Source organism: Sphaerodactylus townsendi, linkage group LG08 (assembly GCF_021028975.2).
Source record: "Sphaerodactylus townsendi isolate TG3544 linkage group LG08, MPM_Stown_v2.3, whole genome shotgun sequence".
Lineage (NCBI taxonomy): Eukaryota > Metazoa > Chordata > Lepidosauria > Squamata > Sphaerodactylidae > Sphaerodactylus > Sphaerodactylus townsendi.
Genome location: NC_059432.1, coordinates 50,154,444 through 50,174,750, shown reverse-complemented (window position 1 = coordinate 50,174,750; position 20,307 = coordinate 50,154,444). Strand labels below are relative to the sequence as shown.

Below are 20,307 nucleotides of genomic sequence, written 5' to 3'. Positions count from 1 at the left end.
AATATCCGCTGAATCCATGCAGGGAAGGAAGGCAATCAGCTGCTCTGCCAACACTGCCCGTGACAAGGAAATGATGGATTGGTGGAAGTAGAGCGCAGATGGGTCTGTGTAATTTGCTGACTCAGCCTGTGTTCTCTGAACTACTTCATCTGATGGCAGAATATGGTGATGCAGGGTGACGCATCAATCTATAGACTACATTAGCAGAATATTTTGAAGATCAACTTGACCATTTCTGTGGCATTTTGGAGGAGAAGGGGGATTTGGGTTTAAAAAATCGTCCTACTTCATCCATAAAATGGTAGACAGGAAGATTCTCTTGGAATGGAACAGGCAGGATTCCTTTGTCAACAGCTTCTTGAATCACTTTTATTTGTTTCTGGTAGGACATATTGTAGGCTGTATTTTTGACCAGAAGTTCTGTTTCAGCTGGGATTTGTCATATTGGGTCGGTGCTGTTAACCATTCTCTCTTGTTATTGCACAAAATTGTAAAATATGACTGCTATTTGTAGTAGTAGAAAATGAGCAATTTTTTTTTTCTGGGCTAACCAAGGAAACCTGGAGTGACTTTTGAACCCCAGTCTGTAGGTATGGATCCAGTCTTCTATCTGCCATATCCTGCCAACTCTGTTTCAGAGTAACTTTTTATGTGGTTTAATCCACATTTTGGCCCACAGCTGATGGCTTTTAAAATACTTCTGATTTACCTCCATGTCCATCTTGTCTTAATATCCAGTAGTAGTCTGTCTGCAGATAATAGAAACACTGGTGATAGAACTGCTGCAATCTAGACAGTTGCAATCCATGCATGAATCCTCTCTGGTTCTACAATTTTGCTTTTGTACCAAAATTCCAGGACTACTGGGATATTTTTATTAATATGAAAGGTATGGTCATCTTCTTTACATGGCTGTGTCACTTCTGGCATTCCATAGAATGTGGCAGAATACAGGGACAAAGTATAGGGTGCAACGGTTGCATTAGACAGCAACACGGCTCCCAAAATGTTTTGCTTTCAAGTCCATTGTGGGAGGCTTGGTAGACATTTGCATGGAGAACAACTGAATAATGGCAACCAATTCTTAGTTCTTCTCCTAAGTTCCAGTTATGGTTAGGAAACAACTTAGCAGTATTTTAAACTATTTTTCGCCTAAGGCTCTAAGACTAACAATAAGCCCAGCTGGTGGAAAATTGACTGGTGGGGGTGGGTGGGGGGTGAAGAATCAATGCTATATCAAGGGTTTCATGCCTGTTCCTCCTGTCTGCCAGTTACCATCTACAAACTTACCCCTGAGTCACGTATTTGTACTACTTAAGCAGTTTTGGGGAGGATGTGTTTGCCAAGCTAACATTTGATTCCACACCAAGTTCACATTTCTTGCTGCATTTTGAAAGGGGGGAGGATATGATGCTTCACATATCAAATTACTTTCTGCTATATCTCTCCAACAAATGCCAACAAAACTATATATATTTGCAAGCTGTGGAGTTCTCCAAAAGGAGAAAGAAGAATCACTCATAGCTAATAACTCCAAAGGACTGAAAATGGTGATGTACTCTGAAAAATCTGAGGCCCCTTCCGCACACGCAAAATAATGCGTTTTCAAACCACTTTCACAACTGTTTGCAAGTGGATTTTGCCATTCCACACAGCTTCAAAGAGCATTGAAAGCAATTTGAAAATGTATTATTCTGCATGTGCGGAATGAGCCTGAAAAACATGGAGAATTTTGAAATGCTGCTAATGATAGTGCTACATACTATATAATACAAATTCCCTGAAATAAAATGATGAAAATTTACTTTGTAAATTGCATTCAAACTATTCTCTCTCCCCTTCCCCCACCACTTTTCTTCTTTCAGGCAACCAGTAACAAAAAATACGTTTAGGCAGTACAGGGTATTAGGAAAAGGTGGTTTTGGGGAGGTGAGTAATTCTGAAAACATCAGTTAAAAGTTGTATGCACCTCATACAAATAATGTACTAAGATGTTGTCAAAGGATTATGACTGATATAACTGTATATTTTCACTACTTTTTATAGTTAAATTTGACTCCTGTTTTCTTGGTTGTTGTCAATGTCACTAGATTTTTCACTAAATGTTAATGTAAAATACAAGTAAGACACGATGCTTAGGAGGCATCGCTTTTAATAGCTTGTCAAAATATATTTAAGTCTTTCCTTGAGCACAGAAAAACTGGTGCAGAATGGACCCCATTTCTCCCAGTTTGCCTCAAAAGGCTTTCTTACTGTCTAGTCTCAAGTCATGTTGGATTTATTCTAGATTGTGTAATTCAATTCAGGATGCTAATACTGGGGTTACTGCAACTTTATGCTCTGTTCATCTTTCTTCCTCCTTTGTGCTTCTTCATACCCACAACCTTAGCTAAAATCTGAAGTTTTGAACTTGGGTTGAAATAAATGTGCAGGTAGAAGCATTGTGTTTTTGCCCCCTCCTTATTTTGTGTTTGATCAGCCCTACGTGCACAGAGCCTATGTGTGATCACACAGAGAGGGCCTGTGGATTCTCACCTTGTGTGTGCACAGGTTCTGGGCAGACCCAGCCCTTCATGTATTGATTCTCAAACATTGATTCTCGTTTCAAACATCCATTTAAGGCTCTTGTGTTCCAGCAGTAGAAGAGCTGTTAATTTTTAAAATGTGTTGGAAAGTAAAATTAAGAGCTATGGTAGTTTTATTGATAAGATATTGAATTGCTATTCCTACACTGTTCTACTTCCCCTCCCATCGCCTCTTCCATAATTTCTTTTCTGCAGGTATGTGCTTGCCAAGTACGAGCAACTGGGAAAATGTATGCTTGCAAAAGATTAGAGAAAAAAAGAATAAAGAAGAGGAAAGGTGAATCCATGGCCCTAAATGAAAAGCAGATCCTAGAAAAAGTCAATAGTAAATTTGTAGTAAGTATTGCCATATTTTCAGAAGACACTGACATATTTTCAGTAGGATCCAGCTCAGATGATTCACAAGTCTGTGCATGACAGGAAGGCGCGGAAAGCAAGGTTATCCTTTGCTGTCTCACTTACCTAACATCCAATTATCTATTTATTTATTTTTGCTCTTTCTCTCCCTTGCCCTGAAGAAGATCACATATTGCCCATTCTGGTTCAAGATAGCATGTGTAGCAGTAGATGATATCTGTCACAGAATGTGTACAGTGCTTCAGAGTACATCTTGATTCAAGCAAACATGCTGTGATTGGCTGTGTGTGATTTGGTTTCTCATTCCTGCAGCCACCTATGATGTCTCAAGGCATCATTCGCTGGCAGCTAATAAGCTCTGATAGATTGGGTGGGTTCCCAAGTCAGTTGTTTTCTACTGGCGCACACTTCTATGGGTTTGAAATTTAATTATAGATTTCCAGGGAGATTTAAATTTTCAGTTTTTTGTTCCTTAACATTTCCTAATCAAAAGTTAGCAGTAAATGATAATATGCACCCAGAATTTTTTTGTGTTTGAACGATCACACCTGTCTTTCTAGGTCAATTTAGCCTATGCCTATGAAACAAAGGACGCACTGTGCTTGGTTCTGACCATAATGAATGGGGGCGACTTGAAATTCCACATATATAACATGGGAAACCCAGGCTTTGAGGAAGAAAGAGCCTTGTTTTATGCAGCAGAGATTCTTTGTGGCTTAGAAGACTTGCATAGAGAAAACACCGTGTACAGGTAAATATTCTCCATGTGTCTCTCTGTTGTTTTAGAGGGAAAGGAATTGTAGGCAAAATTGAGCTAAAGTAAATATCAGTTCCCTACAGACTCACAACTGCTATAATGTTTTGGCTTTTTAACACGAGTGAAATAAAATAACTCTATCTTAGAAATATTACTACCTTCTCTCTATTCTCTGTCTCACAAAAATATGTTAGTAGATTGTACATTCTTCTGCCACAGAATTCAACATACTGGACCTTCCTTGTTGTAGAATACTCTTCATAATTCTGGGTCCTAGTGCCTACTTAGCCCTGCTCTCTCCTGTCCTTTTGAAAGTTTGATGACAGTCATTCCATGAACTGTACATGCTCTTTTTTCAAAGTGCCATGTTCAATAATGCACAAAATAATTATTTTGACAAAGACAGCATGTAAAAATGAATGATAATTCTCATATTTGTCCGGGACTGTATTCTAATGTGGAAACATATAGTTGTCTCAACTGCTTCACCTCAACTGACCATACTAACATTTTTATCTGAGACAGAGATGTAACCAGTGGCATAGCACCAAGGGAATGGGGCGTGATGCCCCAGGCAAATGCCAGTGCAGGGGCATAGCGGAGATGTTCCAGGCACAGGGCGCACACGTGAGCTGGGCGCCATTCCCCCTTGGATGTAACATTGCCATTTTCCGTTCTATCAGTTAGCAGACTGAGAAGGACCATTCCCTAAGAATCTGGGGGCTGCCTCCGGTCAGACTAAACAGTACAGGGTTGTTGTCTGAGCCAGTGGAAGGCAGAGATCATGGCACACGTGCTGTGAATGCAGAAGGCTGCATGTTCAAGCCAGAATCAGATGGTAGCAGGTATAAGTGGTCACGCATGGTTAAAAAAATATGAACTTATCAAACACATGAATGTGCCATGTCAGATAGAGGGCTTTGCAAAAAAAATCTCCTTGATGCTGCTTTTCTTTTTGCAGTGAGCTGTTAACTCCAAAGGGATATGCCAAGCATGTAATACTTTATCATAGTCTGAAGGGGTATAGTCCCAGGTGGTTGCTTCAATGATTTCTCATAATTTGCTGATTAGCCCCAAGTTAGCACACATGGGTCATTACATATGGGCTGTTGTGAGGTAGAACCAGTTTCCATGTGTTTCGTGTCCAGGAAATAGAATTTCTAATATACTGTCTATCTTCATAACCCTGTCCTCTGAGAATATTATTACTGGCATTCTATATTTAATAGATCCCGCAGAAGATTAAATGGACACCATCTCAGGAGAATGAGTTATATAAAGATAATGTGTTTTAAAAATAGACTGCAGTGTAAATCAGTCATCTGGCCCATCTTTGTCATGCTATTTCTAGCGTTACTTGTGCCATAACAAATGGTTTGAATTTTACATCTCCTGATGTCTGTGATCTCATTAAGTTCTCCTTTATAAGACTTGAACATCAGAAGAGCTTGGAAGAGATTATAAGATTTACTGTTGGAAAAATTAGAATTCCACGGTAATCCATACTGTTCATGTCATCTCATGAAAACTCAGAAAGTGCAAATCTACTTCTCCCATTCAGGTTTTGAAATGGGCACAGTAGAGCTGGCACTAAATTTTTGTATTAGCTGGAGTGCACCCGGTTAATTTCTTCTGGTGAATGTTGGGTATGTGATTTTTCATTTGGAAGGAAATTCAAACATTGGTGACGGATTTGGAGATGTCATTGGGACAGAAAGTTATAGCGTATAGCAAAGACTTTACCTGTCTTTGATTCCTCTCCTCTTTCTCATTTTCAAGTGAAGCAATGTATTTGAGAATCCAAATTAGAAGCACAGGGAGGTTTACCTTTATTTATATGAAGACGTCTGGACAGCGTCTCACAAGGAAATAAAGAAGCCATCAATCAAATCCTAAGAAACCACTTCCATTATAGCTGTTTTATGACACACATAATAAAATGAACATGATGCAGAAACATTGCTGAAGCTAAGGAGGTCAGAGTTTAAATGGGAAACTGCATGGGAAAACCTTGGAGGTGTCCATAATTTCAACCTTCATCATGTGACTTCTTTTGTCTGGGTGCTTAATTGCAAGTTCCTGTCAATACATTTATTACCTGATAACTTCAAGGACATGGCTTGGAGAAATTTAGAAGTAATTTATATGTAAAGAAGATGGCCCTGTGGTGGGAACTCTAAATGCCTCTCTCCCATTTAGCAGATTTTATTAGCTTATTAGCTTTTAAAATACTTATGATTTTACAACTACAATTTCACCATGGAAATCTTCCCATAGTTGTCGTGTGCTTTCAGAATTTTAAGGAGTTTGAAGAATTGAATGTTGAGGAACTTGACGTTGAACATGGGAATAAGCAGAGTATCGGAGCACTCCGATGGTCTGCTCTGCCCTATCCCACCCCCCACTTGTAAGGAGTGACCTCGTTGTTGTCATTTGGATGACTGGTGCCCCTTGGGGTCTTTGGAGCCTTTCTTAGTAGAACTGCAGCTTTTCCTGATGGGAAGTTTAGCTGTGTTGATCATTGTAGGCCTCATGGATATTGTGGACATAGCCTGGTCTGGTCTGGCTGATGTTTCTCCCTGCTGCATTGTTCTTTGATAGCACTTGGGATGGTGATTAGTCTCCAAGTGGTAGTTGTTACCAGGTGCACTGATCAGCTGCACCTTGAGAAACCTTGGGCCTTTGGTCGTTTAGCGTTCAGGCAGCCTGGCAGAATTGTTGTCATTGGGACTTCGGTCATTCAGGGTTTCAGTGGTTCATCTCTTCAAAATCCCAGGATTTTGGCCATTTGGAGCTTTGCATGTGCAGCTTTTGATCTCACTTCTTTATCCATTGCCCTCTAGTGGATCTTGCAGTGGTTTCAGCTGGTGAGGTTCCTTGGCTAGTAGATCATTGGACTTGGGCAGGGGGATCCTTTGGCTCCCTGGCTGTTCCAGACTGGACCTCAGTTTATCTCTTGAGATGGCTTTGGCAACTTGGCCTGTTAACCATCCCCATCTGTGTCCTTCAGCGCCTAATCCAACCTGGGCCGTCATCTGAACATTTGCAGACTTTGCTGGGGGGATATTTGTGTGATAATGGCTGCATTTTGTCTGCTAATCAGAGACTTCAGCCATTGCATTGTGGGACTCCAGCCAGAATGCTAGAGATGGAAGCAGGTCCAATTTTAACCGGGAAGCCAGCATAGGATCAGGAATATCTGTGTTTGGAGTTGGGTGGTATAGTGGGAGAAGTCAGAAGGGAAGGCGATGGAAATATGGTCATGCTTGATCTTCTTCCGATCTCCAGTCCCTCCCAAGACATGCTGATGGTGGGGTTAGCAGTTTCAGTCCTTCTCCGACACGGATGTTGTACAATGCCGGGCCTATTAACAATAAGACTGCAATAAGACAGTTACTTTGCAGCTCAAGAAATACATTTGGTACGCATGACTGAGACATGGGTAAGGGAAGGTGATATAGTCACCCTGAAAGAGCTAACTTCCACCACCACCACCCCACCCTCCGGTTTCTCGTTCCTTCATCAGTCCTGGACAAAAAGCAAGGGAGAGGAGTGGCAGTGCCTATTTAGGAGTCTTTCTCCTTCAGGGCAATCCCTATCATGGAGATCTCTGGCATTGATAGGGAGCATATTTAAAACTTACAGTGTGGAGAAGGTAACTGAATAAACAGAATTAGTCTGTTCAAGGAAGTGGTTAAAATTAGAATGAAAAAGTATGTGGAGAATGACCTTTATTGCATCATTCCAACAAAAGTCTTCTGTTAACACTGAGAATAAGCATACAGTAGTATTTAAAATAAAGCCATCCATTTTCTTCTGTGTCCTGTTGCCCTTCACATATTTTCTCAGTATTTGTTTGTTTGAAAAGTAGGCCTGGTAACACTGGTTTATCTTGCACAGTTTATCTTGCAAGGTCAATTGAGATTTTAAACTAAGAAAATAAATGTTCTTGGAGCATGTGCCTTTGCTTACAATAATAAATAGTATGCATGAGCAGCATGACATATTTTGAGCAAATAATTTTCCACTCATGGTAAACAGGAAAAAAGCATTAAGTTTCACATCAAGAATTACAAAAGCTTAAATTTATTGAAAGCAATTTCAAATACAGTGAGGGTGATCCTTTATAATGGTGTTCTTTTTTCAAATACAATAACATCAGAACTGATTTGAGAACTGTATTACCAACAGGATTTATGCTCCTTTCTGATAAGATAAAAATGGCTAAGCTTCTAAATAACTCTAATGTTGAAATCTCTGAAGCTGTTGCTATATTTTTACTCTGTGTACTGCAAGTTGTGCAATAATGATCTTCTTATTGTATTTGGAATTCTTGACACACACCGGTTTTGTGCCTAATAAAGGTTTTGGATTTGGATTCGGGTGTTCTTTTGGACTGCACATTTCTATTTCAGTTGGCTTAAAAGAAGAGCTAGTTAATTGATATTTATCTCTTTGATAGTAATATCTCCTTAAATTGACTGTATTTGATTATAATGGGGTGTTAGAAACATCCAAGAAGAGAAAACTTTTGGTCAAAGAGAAGAATCATAAAAGTTTATTTATTGTCTATGAGTGCTTGCTGGTTCTAAGTCTGATTGTATCTTTGATTCCCCCCTCCCCTTTCCCCTGGTATTTCTGAGGACTTGTGATGATTTTTTTAATTGAGGGGTTAAAAACATAGAGTAGGAAGGAACCCCAAGAATTATCTAATCCAACTCCTATATGCCCCCCCCCCCAAAAAAAAAAAACCTTTCTTCTCAGCAAATAGCTTACTGGAGATCGCTGGCCCCAAAAAAATGTCCAGCTGTCCTTGACCAGAACCAGACACTTTCCACCTCTGGCCTTGACCTGATGGAATAATCTGTCTAGTGAGACCAGGGCCCTATGGAATGTATCACAATTCCTTAGGCCCTGTAAGACAGGCTTGTGGTGTAGAACAGCAATGGTTTTCCAACTTAAGCGGGCCTCCCTTTCTTCTCCCCTGCCTTGCCCCACTGCTTATTGATCTTGTTAATGGGAGAACATTGGGAGAACATTGGGTGTGGGAGAACATTGTAATTTAAATTGTTCCCCTTGTGAGATAGAATATGATCTTTTAAGGCACCAAGTTTATTGTTCTGTTGTTTTATTGTTTATTATGTGTTGGTGTATTTTATTGATTTGTATATTGTTGATATTAGCTACTCTGAGCTACTCTGTCATTAAGGGGGACAGTGGCATAAAAATCCAAGAAATAAATAAATGCTGCAGGAAATTCACAGCTAACTCCCTCCCCCCTCCCCCACACACACACACTTCCCCACTGATCTCTGCTTGATGATTGACGTTACCTTTGATAGGATGATTAATGTTGCCTTTATTGTTGTTTTGTAATATTGATCCTTAATGGCTTTTCAGGGATTTTTTAATCTTCTTGTAAATTGCTCACTTTTATTAGTAGAAAAAGAGGTAGATGCTTTAAATAAATAGTTCCAAAATTTATGTAGTAAGAAATTCATGCTTAATGCTAAGTGAGTTTCATAGCTGAGAAACCAATGTGTGAAGCAAAGGCTAGAGCAGGAGTCGGCAACCTGCAGCTCCAGAGCCGCATGCGGCTCTTTCGTCCTTGTACTGCGGCTCCGCAGCGGCGACAGCAAGTTGTACTTGGGATGTGGCGAGCGTGCCTCCTTCCCCACCCCCTCCTCCCTCCCTCCCTCCCTCCGGTGTCCTTTCCCCTCCTTCCCTCGTCTGGTGCCTGGGAAAGAGAGGAAAGGACGCCTGAGGGAGGAAGGAAGGAAGGAGGGGGCGGGGAAGGAGGCATGCTCATCGTGTCCCAAGTGCAACTTGCCGTTGTTGGCATCGCCACCGCTGTCTATCCTGCCCGCTTGGCTGAAGGCAGGGCTTGGGGAGGCCGGGGGCAGGGCTTGGGGGGGCGGGGCCAAATGGCTCTTTGGATGCTAAAGGTTGCCAACCCCTGGGCTAGAGGGTTAGGCCTAGCTTTTTGAGTTCTCAACCTAACTCTTTAGCCACTGTTACACTTTTTGGCTGCCTGAGGAACAAATTATGTAAGTGGGGATTCACAAGAACCATGTGGGAGCAGCTATCCCATTCCCCTAATTTTTGCTTCTTCCCCTCTCCCCTTACATCTCTTAGCTTCTCGTTTTTTCTGCTACACCTTTTCTTACTTTCTCTCTCTTCCATTATTGTCACTTTCTCTGTCTTTCTGCCCCCCTTCCTCATCATTTTCCCAGCCTTCCCCTCCCACAGCACCAACAGGATGCCTAGACATTTGCTCGATATGTTTGAATAAAAATATGACTTCTGAATGAAGTCTCCAAAGATTTGACTTATTTTGCTATTAAAATATAAGGTTATTATTATTATTACTAAAAAGATGGTGGCCTTGTGCCAATAAAGAACAATGTTTTGCAAACTAGAGTCTGCATTCATGTTGTTTCAGAACCATTCTGAGTCTTTTTAAAAATTGTCTTTTTAAATTATTTTCTGAGTTAACTGATTCCCTGCTATTTTATGTCTGGGAAAATGCAGTCTGATCTGGGTCAGAACTACTTTTTTTTCTGAAGGGGGGAAAAGTGCAAATGGTGATGATACCCCCCCATATATTATATTCATATTTTTCTTTATATATACATATATAATAAATGTATATATCAACAACTCTTTTTAAATGATAGAATAAATTATGTTGACGTCGATGAACTTTTAATTAATAATTACACTTTACATTATTTTATCTATTTATAATCTTTGAATATTCCCTCAGCCCCACTGCACACATAAAAGCCCAACTCAAGGAGAAAGTTTTTCAGCCTAGCCTTTTCCCAGACACTTAATACAGTACACATCATTTTGTCCTAACCTCTTCCTCATAAAGTCTTGTGTGCCAAAAGCATTCCATTGCCAAGACAAAGAACTAGAAGGTCACGCAGACAGAAAAGCGGAGGATGCCTCAGTCAGGGGAAGAAGGGAGATTAGCAAGGCCAAGGAAGGATACCCAGAGATCTGTGTCTCAAACTGCATAGAACTTGACATCTTTAAACATCTCATCAGAAACCTTTAGCTTTCCTCATCTTCACTCTCCATAGTCTTGACTGACTAATAGCCACAGCTTCTGCCTTACCAAGGGCTATGGCTCCCCTCTGAGACCCTTCCCCCGACCTCCTAGCAGCAGCCCAATCATACTGCAGAATGAGCCATCTCTGCTGGGCAATTCAGCCTCACCCGGCTTCTAGCAGCAGCCCAATTAGGAGAGTAGAGCATGCATGCAGCAAAATGAGCCATATCTTCCAAGGAGTTTCCTCCATTTCCTTCTGCCGCCCCCTGTCTGCCTGTCACCCAGACCACGTGCCCCCCCTCATCCCCCCAAATCCGACCCTATTCTGATGTCTTAATATTCTTAAATTATCAGAGCTGTTTTCACACAAATAACTGCTATTTTTTCCCTTTCTTAGGGATCTGAAGCCAGAAAATATCCTGCTAGATGATTATGGTAAGTCTGAGAGCTTTTGACAGAGACATTTCTCCCACACTGAAGTGGCTTACACTTGGTTGTGCCACATACCCTGACAAAGGCAAATCGTTCTGTGAGAAAGAGGCTACACAACCACTGAGTGCTTGCCCTGGGATTCAGAAAATGATAGTACCCAATGATTTCTGAACAGCTGAGAAAAGACAGTTTATATATTGATGTAAATGTTGAAAGTGTTCAGTAAGAGTTGCTGGGCAAATCTTCTTGCACTTGATGCAAGTGTGCAGATGGAGCTTGCTGAGTGGAAAGATGGCAGTCAAGCAAATAAGGCATACAGCATGTCAAAAAACAAAAATAGAAATAATATACCAAGGCTACACAAATTGCTGAATATGCAGATTTAATACAAAGAGTGCACAAACTATAGCATATAAATGCAAACTAGGCTACAAATAAAGCCCAAATGTCACCAGATGAGCTGCCTAGAATTGCCCGTTTTGTGCTTTGTAGTCTATTCTCCATTTCATGTAAAGATGTTAGAAGAGTGTATGTTCCCCAGGGGCATAGCTACCATGGGGACATGTGGGGACAAATGTCCCAGGCGCACACATAGAGAGGGCGAAAAACATTGGGTTCGTATGTATTTTTTTGATATTTTTAGTGTTTTTTACTTTGTTGGCCTGCAGGGGGTGCAAAATTTCAGGCTATCATTAGGTGACACTCCTGATGATAGCAGCCAGGTTTGGTGAAGTATGGTTCAGGGGGTCCAAAGTTATGGACCCCCAAAGGGGGTGCCCCCATCCCCCATTGTTTTCAAAGGGAACTAATAGTAGATGGGACTACTCTTTTGAGGGTCCATAACTTTGGCCCCCCTGAACCAAACTTCAGTAAACCTAGATGGTATAATTGGGATAGTCTTCTGATACCAGCCAGACTTGATGAAGTTTAGTTCAGAGGGTTCAAAGTTATGGCCCCCCAAAGGGGGTGTCCTGTCCCCCATTGTTTCCAATGGGAGCTAATAGCAGATGGGGCTACCCTTTTGAACATCCATAACTTTGGACCCCCTGAACCAAACTTTACCAAACCTGGGTGGTAACAGAAGGAGAGTCTCCTGAAGATAGCCTGAAAATTTGGTACTGCTAACTTAAACATTGCTCCCTGACAGGCACCCTTCTGAGTGGATTTAAAGGGAGAATCTGTGCTCCCTAGATTAAAAAACATTTAAAGTATTGTCGAAGGTTTTCACGGCCGGATTCAACTGGTTGTTGTGGGTTCCTTAAAGGGGAAGGAGGGATGGCAAAATGCAAATGGAGGCAGGAGGAAACAGAACTAGGTAGGCACCAGGACCCAAGCAGAGCATTCTATAATAAAAAAGGTCCAGCATGTGGCAGATGAATATATATAACTCTACTTTAATCTTTCAGTGGAAAAGAGTATGGTCTATGTGTCTACAATACCTGGCTGCACAGTATAGCTTTCTATCAGATGATCATTTCTCCTGCATTTTTTCATTCTTTTGGAAATCTTCCTGAATTTAAATGTACAACCTTCCTGTAATTCATCATTTTTGGAATAGTTTTCCTGAAAAATACCACCCATTCCATTTTCCTATTGCCTATATAAACATTTTAAAATCAGATTTCCTTCTTTAAGAAAGTGGTCTGGTCTTGGGACATGCTTGGATGTTATTTAACCTGGGTTTTGTTAGTGTTGTTTCAGAGATTAAAATTTCCATGACCAGACTCAGATATTTTAAGTCAGCTCTTTTTGTACAGTTGACACAAATCTTAATCGGTCAAGTAACCAGCACAGATAGCTTGGGGGTGGGGGTGGGGACAACATGTTGACAGAGGCAGGTTAAGGGTATCTGGTTCCTTGAAATAATCCTCAGACTCCCTGTTGTGTGCTGGAGCTCCCAGCAGGGAGAACAGGAAGCCATAACATTGTTTGACTGCTTCCTTTCACACTAAACAAACCTTTCCTTTTGACCAGAGATGGTCAGTTTCACATGAGTTCTTCCAAAGAGGAACTCCTTTCAGTGGTTAGATTTATTGTGATGATTTGCTTTTAATGAATTAATGTTTTCTATGCATTTATGATTATGTTATACCTTGTCTCACTGAGAGATAGAAGCTTGTTTGTGGTCAAACACCCTTTTCTTCCTGTGGAATGCTCTGCTGTGGGCGTGGCTCTTCAGGAGCAGACCTACAAGCGGAGCATTTCACAGGAAAAAGAGGGGTATTTGGTCACAATTCAGCTTCTATCTTTTGGAGAGACAAGGTATGGAATATTTATTTATTTATTTATTTATTTATTTATTTATTTATTTATTTATTTATTTATTTATTTATTTATTTATTTATTGTATTTGTATACCGCCCTCCCCGAAGGCTCAGGGCGGTTTCCAACAAAATAAAAATTTAAAACCTCATATATATAAGTTAATTAAAATACATAAAATATTAAACTAGAGATGGCTTCAGCTATTCTATTCCCCCTTTGCTTTTTCTACCCACTTTAGGCCATATCAGAATCTCTGATTTGGGTCTGGCTGTTAAAATCCCTGAGGGTGAATCAATCCGCGGACGGGTAGGAACAGTCGGTTATATGGGTAAGCAGTCGTGTTTCTTCTGTTATTAAATGTATTATCCAGAGTTGACAATTTCAGAGGACTTCTCTGTACACAAAAGTGACAAACATGTTTCCGTACATCACAAAATGACCACCACCAGCATTGATGAGGGGTTTTCTAGCTCAACCCCTAACATTTTTTTATATGTTTATACCCCATGTATCCCTGGCCATAGCCACTTCCCTAATCATGGTCATATATGAGAATACCTGTAAGTATTCTCCCTGTTTTCTCCAAATCCAATTTGGTGGCTAAAAAAGTACAAATTCTACATGTTTATGTTATGAGTTTTCCAGGCTGTGTGGCTGTGACATGGTAGTTTTTTTTTCTTAACATCTCACCCACATCTTTGGCTGGGATTTTCAGAGGTATGTCAGAGGAAACACATCTTACTATGACACATCTCTGAAGATGGCAGCCAAAGATGCAGGTGAAACATTAGGAGCAAAAACTACCAGACCACAGCCGCACAGCCTAGAAAACCCAGCTGATTCTGGCAGTGAAAGTCTACAACAATACTCTGCACATTTACTTTTCCTATTTTATTTTCTGCCTCTAAGGCACTGCTTTTTAAAGATCTGAGAACTTTTTTTTGACAAGGATTGTGTTTGCAGAGAGCAAGGAGAGAAACCTTTAAAAAGCTGGGGCAATAGTGGGAAGGGGGGAGCATTAGATCAGGCAGATTGCTGAAACCCTACAGTGGTTCTAGCATTAGGCCAGTTAAACCTCTGCTCCGTTCTCAGGAGAATCCCATGACAATTTTGATGCAGGACAACAAAACGGCATCTCAGATTAGGTTAAAACGGCTTCAAGATGTATAGTATACAACATTTCTTGATATGCTGGTTCATGGGAATCAGTATGGGACAGGATTTGCCACCAAAGAATCAAAAGTGATTTTAGGTGTTGTAGGAGCCTGAAGTTGCTGAGTATGATTTAGAGCCTGTGGTTGGAGCAGAGGCAGTGGAGAGAGTATCCAGGGGAGTGTCCAGGGAGCCCATGAGGGCAGTAACCAGGTCAATAGTTGAGGGCATCTGTGCCCTCAACTATTGACCTGGTTGCCGCCTTTGTTACTCATAGACAAGGTTTCCCCACCCACCCTGGACACTCCCCACACACCCTGGACAGATATATACTCCACTTGCTTTTCCAACATCAGATCCTCTGAAGATGCCAGCCACAGATGCAGGCGAAACGTCAGGAGAGAATGCTGCTAGAACACGGCCATACAGCCCGGAAACCACACAGCACCCAAGTGATTCCGGCTGTGAAAGCCTTCGACAATACAAAAAGTGATTCTACCTATCTAATTAAAGCCACTTATTAATTCTTCAGAAATTACATTGTTGAAATATGCATTAATTACATGTATGTGTTGAAAAAATTCTCCCTTTATTTAGCCTGTACTGGACAGTTTGCTTATTTTTTTACATTTTTACATTTACATACCCCAGAGGGTTTCTGCTAAAACAGTGGTTCTCAACCTTCCTAATGCCATGCCCCTTTAATACAATTCCTCATGTTGTGGTGACCCCCAACCCTAACATTTATCCATTTTACAGATGGAGAACACTGATGCAGAGAGTCTTAGGCAACCCTTGCGAAAGGGTCATTCGACCCCCAAATGGGTCGCGACCCACAGGTTGAGAACCACTGCGCTAAAACTAATTAGATGGCTCAAGAATAGTAGGCCTGGAGAATTCCAGGTTAGCTCTTTCAGGATGAATCAGTGTGCGGGGTGGTAACTTGCCTCTTAAGGAGATTCTTTGAAATTGTTAATATAATTTAATTTTGCACAATACACTGCTGATGGAGTAAATGTGTGTGTAAGGCCAGGTTTTTTCTTGTCCAAATGCCATTTTTATTGCATTTAAATTTATTTAATGCATTTATTGCATTTAAATTTATTTAATGCATTTATTGCATTTAGATAATGAGATTGTGTTATTAATTTAAATTAAAATTAGCAAGAATTGATAAGAGAACTCCCATCCAAATGAACTTTCCTCCTCTACTATAAATACAAGATAAAGTGGACTCCCAATAGTTACTGTGGCATACAGGCTGAATTTTGCCTCTCATTCCTTAACATTGCCTGCAGGTATTTAAATGTGGTTTATTTGTCATCCTAAATAGAGTTAAACGTTTCAAAGTACCTTGAGGTCAATGGGTGAATCTCTGCTTAGGATTGCACTGTTGGTATGGCAAGGCCAGTGTAGAAATGGGCAAATCTTTTCATAGGTCTCCTCTTTCTCACACAGCTCCAGAAGTCTTGAACAACCAGCGATACACACTTAGCCCTGACTATTGGGGATTAGGTTGCCTGATTTATGAAATGATTGCAGGACAGTCACCATTTCGTGGGAGGAAAGAGAAGGTGAAGCGGGAAGAGGTAGACAGGAGAGTGCTGGAGACGGAAGAGGTTTATTCCCATAAATTCTCTGAAGAAGCAAAATCCATCTGTAAAATGGTAAGGGGATACTCTTTTGGAGGTGCAAATTACATTACCTGACTGCATTGGGCTGGTAATTGAAGTTGTGTGAAGAACTTGGAAATCACATATGTTCCTCTGAATAATCCTCTGTGGTTGTTAGTTTTTTTTTCCTCAAGTACAGTTATACTGCAGAAGAGTGATAGTTTATATGTAGCTTGGAAACAGTTTCTGGTCAGTTCAGGTATGATGTTTAGGCCCTTCAAATACCTGTCAGGTTCACAGCTCATACCAGTGCCAGTTCCAGATTTGGGGTGTGAGGAGGGTCATGGTCGTGGTAACCACTGAGAGTGAGCAGAAAAAATACACATGGATTTTTTAAGGGGAACAAATTCTGTCTGTCTAGTGATGCCGTCAAAAAAGTTTTGATGAAAATAGTAAGATGAAAATAGTGACCCCTATATAAAGGAACCTGGATCAGCATCTCATTGGTAAATGTTAAAACAGGGTATGACAGAGTGAACTACCTTAAGTCATGACCATGTACATCTTTAGGGACCAAAGTTTACAGTTTGAATTAGATCCAGAAACAAACTGACAAACAATATAGGTATTTTGTGGCAAGCATCACATGCTCTTATCAACTTTGGCCATCAGTTTATAGATAGTATACTATATAATTTTGTACCAGGTATGGGGTCTCAATCATCTTTAGTTATTAGTCCCTCAGTGTGGTCTAGCATCAGCAACCAGCAATGATTTTCTTATACTCTAAAGAAAACCAGTGATCCTAGAGCAGTGATGGTGAACCTTTTCGAGACTGAGTGCCCAAATTGCAACCCCAAACCCACTTATTTATTGCAAAGTGCCAACAAGGCAATTTAACCTGAATACTGAGGTTTTCGTTTAGAAAAAACGGTTGGCTTTGAGGTGTGCGTTACTCAGGAGTAAGCTTGTTGGTAGTCGGTGGCTTTGCTTTGAAGCAACTGTGCCACTCTTCCAATGGGTTAATCACGACCCTAGGAGGATTTACTCAGAAGCAAAACCCATTGCCAGCAACCGATCTTACTTCCAGGTAAAGAATCGCACTTTAGTTCTTCACCTGAAAATCAGTGGGGTTTAACAGCGCTTAACAGGGTTACCTACAGTGCTTCCCCAAAACTAGGTCTTAGGCTTAATGCTAATAATCGAGCCCAGCGGCCCAGGCCAGACTAGATGGGGGGGGGGGCATTCTGTTTGTGCATGCCCACAGAGAGGGCTCTGAGTGCCACCTCTTGCACCCGTGCCATAGGTTCACCACCACTGTCCTAGAGTGTTTGCAAAGGATCAGTCACCCTAGAATTAAACTTTCTACTGGAAAAAAATTCTTTCAAAAATGGCATCAAGTGTAAACAACTTGACAATACTGATGACACTTCATATGGACAACCAGTATATCTTCCTATCTTCCAGTCAGAAGAACTTTATTTCCGTTGAGTTTCTGTAAACTTAGTCAAAAATATCTAGATAAAGTTGTGGAGGCCATTATATTAGGACTTGAAGATGAAAGTGGAGATTTGTTCAGTTTACTTGCATGGCCATTATCACCTTGAGCTACTGGATTAGTAAGTGATGCTAGTGCAGGGGTCTTCAACCTTTTGGAGGGCACCTGTGGAATGCTGAAACAGAGTAGTGGGAGCAGCAACAAATGGGTGGCCAGGTGGAGGTGAGCCAGCCACAAAATATCAGGGAGTGAGGTTATGCATAAATCTACTAGTAACACTTAAACAGAATTTCTGTCTGAAATGTTGAGCAGGATGCCTTTTAATCTGCACAGCCAATAAGAGGCCCTGTTAAGTGAAACACCCACCTGGCCCACCCACTTGCTATGTTGGATAACAGGAAAAGTGGTAGCAAGCACTGTGGCAGTGTCACAGTGGCACCCACGTGCGCAATGTTGGAGACCCTTATGCTAGTGTATGTGATAATGCTGTGGGGAGCATTACTAACATTAGCACTGCCCTTATAGTCTTCCAGCCTTAGAAAAAAGGTAGCTGGAGAATTTTCCTGAGAAATTAACTCAATCTTGGTAGGGACAGCAGCATGCAAGGTGCTGTCTGTTACAGCTAAAGGAGTGAAAATTGGTCTGAATACTCAGAAGAAACAAATTATATGAAATTTTCTGCTTTTTGTCTTATATTTACTCATGTTTAAGTTATTTTAATATTTTCTAAATTGCAATCCTGTACAAACATTTTCGATGTATAGTTTCTTTGCTTTTAGTTTTTCTGCTGCTGCCTTCTGGTGGACAAAAGGAAAACTTGAAATGTAGCCGTGGAAGAGGTTCTTTTGCATGAAGCATGTGAATTACATTCTTTTTCCTCTTAAACCTGCTTATACCAGAAAATGTGATTCTTCCTCACTTCCTTTTTATTCTTCTTGAGTCACATACTTGTGTTAACTGAGTTACTTTAAATTCTAATGCTTTTTGATGCTGTCAACTTCTTTCCTGACATCTTCAGCGAGTCTTCAGAATTAAGTTAGAAAAAAGAACGGAACATTTTTTGGCATGCCAGAGATCTTGCTCTGTGACATATGCAATATTTTTATGTGTTTCAAATATAGTTTTCTCTCTATAACATTTAAATATTAGAACTTATTTCTTTAAGCAATAGCCTACTTAGTCATGAGTGTACACAAATTAATGGTATTGCATATATATGTAACCACTGAATGGGTAGATGAACCCAAAATATAGGAGTTGATTCATTGATTCATTGATTGGATTTATTAATCACCCCTCCAGGTCTGGCTCAGGGCGATGTATGAGCAAAATTACATTACATGAAAACTGTCTTGGCCATAAATATCCATAGTTAAAAGACAGTACCCAAATAATTAGATAAAACCAGAAAATCCATAAAATCAACAATCAGTAAACAGGAAAACTAAGCTTCGTTGGAGTTCGCGAAAACTGCGCAGGAGAAGTGAGACCCATCTGTGGGCTAAGATGACACAGCCCCAGGGGAGGCTGGTGGTCATAAGACCAGCCTCAATGGAATGCCTGACAGAACAGTTCTGTTTTGCAGGCCCTGCAGAACTCCATGAAGTCCCGCAGTGCCCTGATCTCCTCTGGGAGGCTGTTCCACCAGGAAGTAGTCAAGTAAATGTAGTCAAGTAAATGGAGAATCATATTCATAGCTTAGGTAATATTCAGCAAGTATAAGCAGCTAAGTCACCATCCTTCCTTTTATAGACATGTAATATTTACTGAATCCTGTCTCCAACATAGAACTTGTGAGGTACAGAACAGATTATGCCCAGCCCTCAGATGGATAATGCCAAAGAAGCTGCCATCTTCCTGTCACCAATTTCTACCTAAGTGTAACATTTAAAAATGAAATCCAGTTGAGAGAAGGGATCTGCCTCATTTTTCTTTTTTTATTTTATGTAAGACACTGGTCAAATATCCGTTTATCCATAGATTCTTCCAGTGACTCAGGACCAAGGTACACACCCTGAATATTATTAAAAGAGGTAGTATTATCAGGTTTGTTGTGCAAATGGATATGTTTTTAAACGGGCGCTACTGCTAAGATCTGAAATCAGAGAGGACTGTGAATTTTAACCGATTTGTGAGATGGCGTATGTATAAAAGTTAAGTAAAAGCTATCTTACAATTCTCTTGGTCATTTTCAGTTACTGACCAAAGATGTGAAGCAAAGACTCGGTTGTCAGGGAGAAGGTGCAACCGAAGTAAAGAAGCACCTGTTTTTCAAGAGTATGAATTTCAAACGCTTACAAGCAGGAATGCTGGATCCTCCTTTTGTCCCTGACGTAAGTGATGCTTGAAAGAGAATCACAGAAATGAAGTGGAACTTGAAAGCAATACACTGCATGATACTTGAGGGTATTCTTTAACCTAAATGTCTGCCGCTGATTTCTCTTTGAGTACCAGTGTGGCTAAGTGACTGTCAGTTGATTTTGAATACTTGGGTACAATGATTCTTTGTTCAGCTACAAATGGCTACTTCACAGGGCTTTGAGAAAGAGCTAGGATTAGAGTAAAGTCACGATAGGCTTTAAATGGGTTTA

At 40.6% G+C, this 20,307-nt stretch overlaps 1 protein-coding gene across 3 annotated transcripts in view; it reads left to right on the top strand.

Moving 5' to 3' along the window:
- The window catches only part of GRK5 (G protein-coupled receptor kinase 5), a 201,563-nt gene that overhangs the window by 160,877 nt on the left and 20,379 nt on the right, over positions 1–20,307 (top strand). For all 3 annotated transcript variants that reach the window (XM_048505125.1, XM_048505124.1, XM_048505126.1), the window contains 7 exons: positions 1,866–1,929; positions 2,781–2,921; positions 3,503–3,693; positions 11,154–11,191; positions 13,692–13,781; positions 16,064–16,272; positions 19,912–20,049. In XM_048505125.1, coding sequence (XP_048361082.1) covers positions 1,866–1,929; positions 2,781–2,921; positions 3,503–3,693; positions 11,154–11,191; positions 13,692–13,781; positions 16,064–16,272; positions 19,912–20,049 — 871 coding nt within the window. The remainder of the gene's footprint in view (positions 1–1,865; positions 1,930–2,780; positions 2,922–3,502; positions 3,694–11,153; positions 11,192–13,691; positions 13,782–16,063; positions 16,273–19,911; positions 20,050–20,307) is intronic.